General features: G+C 56.5%; 1 protein-coding gene across 1 annotated transcript in view; it reads right to left on the reverse strand.

Annotated features, from left to right (window-relative positions):
- HERPUD1 (homocysteine inducible ER protein with ubiquitin like domain 1) overlaps nucleotides 1–151 on the reverse strand; it is a 7,910-nt gene extending 7,759 nt beyond the window's left edge. The window contains exon 1 of the mRNA XM_026856990.1: nucleotides 82–151. Coding sequence (XP_026712791.1) covers nucleotides 82–151 — 70 coding nt within the window. The remainder of the gene's footprint in view (nucleotides 1–81) is intronic.
- Nucleotides 152–4,141: the final 3,990 nt, after the last annotated feature.

The following is a 4,141-nucleotide window of genomic DNA, read 5'->3' on the forward strand; positions in this document are numbered from 1 at the left end:
CGAGCAGGGAACGCGTAACTGGTGCTCTGCCGCGTCTTCTCCTTCAGACCCCCGGCCCGCACCCTGCCCGCCCGCTCCTGCCTGCTTTGGCCTTGCTGCCGGTGCCACCGAAACGCGCCTCCAGCTGCTGGCAACGCAGGTGCCGATTCATCTCCGGTCCTCACAGCCCCAAAAGGCGCAGGGGCCCCGCAGTGGGGGCCCGTTGACTCTGGTCTTCTGGTGCCCTGCTCGGGTGAAAGCTCCACCACACATCAGCTTCGGCAGCAACGCCAGTTTTCGGGATCCCCGGCTTCACTCCTCCCACTCGCCCTCAGGAGCTGCCTAGCTCTCTGGGGCCCTGCACACGCTGGATTCACAGCCTGATCCAGGTGAAACATCACCGTTTTTCCTGTGTTTTTTGTTTGGTTTTGGGTTTTTTTTACCAGATCCGTGTAGCTACCTCAGGAGGTTTGTTGCTGACTTCATGGGGACAGGACACACTATGCTTCTGCGCGGGGCCAAAAGGAATGTGGTGTTGGCAAAAGGTGATAATAAAATTACCACTGAGAGAAAAAAAAAAACCAAACCAAACATTAAAGTGTAGAACAGTCTTTTCTGAGTCCTCCTCCCCATACCCATCTTCCCTTGAGATGTGATCCAGCACTGGGAAAAGCAGTGGTAGTGATCATGATGCACTAGGAGGGAGTTCTAGCATACTGTAAAACAATATCGTAGGAACGTGAGAAATCAGTTTTATCTGTCAGCACCACGTATTTACTGTGTGTGTTTCATTAGCTGCTCAGTATTCCTTGGCAGCCAGACATGTTGCCCAAAGGCACGGATGAGTTTGCAGCCAGTACCAGATTTTGCAACCAGAACAGACACTCTGCCACGGGGATGCATCACCTCACAGCTTCCCGGGGAAGGGCTGTGCCACGGGGCATTGCTGCCTCGGGAGCCGACATAGTAAAATCACAGAGAGATGAACTGAGCCTGCATCTAGTCAGACGAACCCTCTCCGGCTGCCAGGGATGGAGGATGCTGGCAGATCCCATTCCTGTGCACAACGAGCACTGTGGCAGCTCCCTGCCTGCTCTGCCCTTGGCGGTCCCCCACCAGACTCAGCGCTCAGGTGGGCTTTCCCTCCCCAGCCTCAGCTCTCTGTCCCCGCCAAGCCAAGGAGATGCTGTCAGGGCTTTCTGCCCCTTTGCACTGCTGGCAGGGACTGTGATCCAAGTCCCCGAGCTCCCGGTGGTAGAAGAGGGAAAGACAAATGCAGTGTCCAAGGCCATCCTTGCCAATGTCCCCCGTTAAGGTCAAGGTGACTTTGCTGCTCGCTCAGTTGCAGCCTTTGCTCAGAGTGCCCAGAAGGCACCCGTGGGTGGCAGGGACAGGGTAAAGCTCTGAAGATACTGGTATCAAACTAGGTTTTCAGGCTCCACATCTGTGTTTTGCTGGGACTCACAGAATTATCATCAAGGTTGGAAAAGCCCTTAAAGCTCTTCCAGTCCAACCATGAACCTCACCCTGACCATTCCCAACTCCACCAAACTCTTCAACCCCTCCAGGGATGGGGACTCCCCCCCTGCCCTGGGCAGCCCATTCCAACGCCCAACAACCCCTTCTGCACAGAAATCCTTCCTCAGAGCCAGCCTGACCCTGCCCTGGCACAGCTTGAGGCCATTCCCTCTTGTCCTGGTGCTGGTTCCTTGGTTCAAGAGACTCATCCCCCCTCTCTGCACCCTCCTGTCAGGGAGCTGTAGAGGGCCAGGAGGTCTCCCCTCAGCCTCCTCTTCTCCAGACTAAGCCCCCCCAGTTCCCTCAGCCGCTCCCCATCAGACCTGTGCTCCAGACCCTGCCCCAGCTCCGTTGCCCTTCTCTGGACATGCTTGAGTCATTCAATGGCCTTTTTGTAGTGAGGGGCCCAAAACTGAACACAGTCATCAAGGTGTGGCCTCACCAGTGCTGAGTGATACTCCCTGTGCCATTGCTGGCCCATGGACTGAGTGAGCAGCTGTGCCAATCCTGCCTGGAGCTCAGACTCCTGGGTTTCTCCCCCCTGTCATGGACAAGGCAGGCAGAGCTTACCTGAGGCCTGAGCTGCCCATGGCCCATCCCCTGCCCTAGCCACTGCTGGGGAAACCGCCTGCTCACAGGAACGCACCAGACAACCTCATCTGAGCTTGGCACTGACCCAGCTTTGAGCAGGGGCTGGAGGAGAAACCTCCCGAGGCGCCCACCAGCCTGAGCTCTAAACCTTGGCAGCCCCCCTCTGAGTCAGAGAGTGCTGAGACCCCCAGAGATCCAGGCCCTCAGTCTCCTCACCTGAAACAGCCAAGAACTGATGGATCTGAAGTTGGTGGGCATACCTGGACATCTGGTAGCACGTGCTCTGGTCCCAGAGGCTGATTCAGAGCTCCTGGTGCTAAGGCAAAACCACTCCCTGCCTCCATACTGTGGGCTTAGCTTAGGTCTCACTCTGTATCACAGCGCAAAACAGAAGGTGTTAGCAGCATGTCACCCCCACCGCCCTGCTGAACAATTAACTGATTTACCAAAATTGGAGATGAAGGGCTGCAAGCTTCTTTTGTCACCGGTGCCTGCGTAAACATTAACCCTGGTGTAAATCAGGATTATCTCTCTGACCTCAACACAATTACTCTGTTTAAAAAAAAAACAAAAAAACAACACCTGGGAGGGAGGAAATTGTGGATGAGTTTACAGCTCCCTGTGCAGTTGGGCTCGTTTTCACCATGTGGCAGTTGCTCAGCACAGCAGGAGCAGCCAGGGGAGAATTTGCTGGTAGGGGCAGAGGTGTCCCACAGCCTCGCAGCCCAGCGCACTCCCTCTGCTCACCTAGGCATGGTGACGCAGGGGATGACCCTGCCTGGAGCCACAGGCCGGCTTACATGGGCCTGGCGTGGTAGTGATGCTAGGGTCTGATGCAATTTTGTGCTGTCCAGAGGTTGCTCTGCGGGCCGGGATAGAGCAAGGATCAGGAGATGGCATTGTCCAGACAAGCTGGGCTGACTCTCAGGATTTAGTTCAATGTGTTTGTTCAGGAGGAAGAGCTGTGCTTGTTAGGTATCAGGCTTTAAAAAGCATTTCATGGCGCTGTTGTTGTGGCCCCTTGGAGCCCGCAGACAAGACTTTAGTCTTGTTTAGGCACTGCCGTTGGTGGGCCGGGTGCTGGCAACCCATGAGCTTGCAGCACGCTCAGGCATTGCGCAGGCAGAGCTGTGCCGCAGCGGGGTCTGTGGGGAAGGGCATTTCCCTGCCTGAATGGAGCCAGTTCTGCCAGAGATGCATCCCAGAGGCATTGCCTGCAGAGACAACCCTGCAGTGCCCAGGGAGATGTGCTCTGCCAGCGCATCCTGGCAGCCTGGTGCTTTGCCAGTGAACTCCAGCAGCTCCCTCCTTCCATGCAGTGATTCCACCGCTCAGTAAAGCAGCTCAGCCCCAGAATGACCAAACTTCCCTGGCCTGCCACTGCTCCAGAGTGGGAACGAAACTTTCCTGCTGGACATGGGAGAAAAACTGTAGGGAATGTGGAACCAGGGAGGCTGGAAACAAGCAGCAGGGCAGCGTGTCACAGGCTGCACAGAAAACCGTCCCCTGCTGCCTGGGGTGGCAAGGTGGCCTCCTAGTCCAGTGGCCCCCGGGCACAGGCAGCCGCGGAGCAGCGGGAGAAGCAGGCACAGCCCCTCGGCCAGCTGAAATACCCCCGGGTGGGGGCCAGGTTCCCACCGGGGATACTCGTGGGGGCGAAGCAGAGGTGCTGAGCACATGGCCCCGCAGAGGGGCCTGTGGCCACTGTGTGTGTGTCTGTATGTGTGTGTGTGTCTCTGTGTGTCTGTATCTCTGCGTGTGTGCGTGTGTCCGTGTGTGTGTCCATGTGTGTGTCTATGTGTGTGTGTCCGTGTGTGTGTGTCCGTGTGTGTGTCCATGTGTGTGTCTCTGTGTGTGTGTCCGTGTGTGTGTGTCCATGTGTGTGTGTCTCTGTGTGTGTGTCCATGTGTTTGTGTGTCCATGTGTGTGTCTCTGTGTGTGTGGCCATGCGTGTGTGTGTGTGTGTGTGTGTGTGTGTGTCCGTCCACGTGTGTGTGTGTGTGTGTGTGTGTGTGTGTCCGTCCACGTGTGTGTGTGTGTGTGTGTGTGTGTG

Source organism: Athene cunicularia, assembly GCF_003259725.1.
Source record: "Athene cunicularia isolate RWA chromosome 11 unlocalized genomic scaffold, athCun1 chr11_part1, whole genome shotgun sequence".
Lineage (NCBI taxonomy): Eukaryota > Metazoa > Chordata > Aves > Strigiformes > Strigidae > Athene > Athene cunicularia.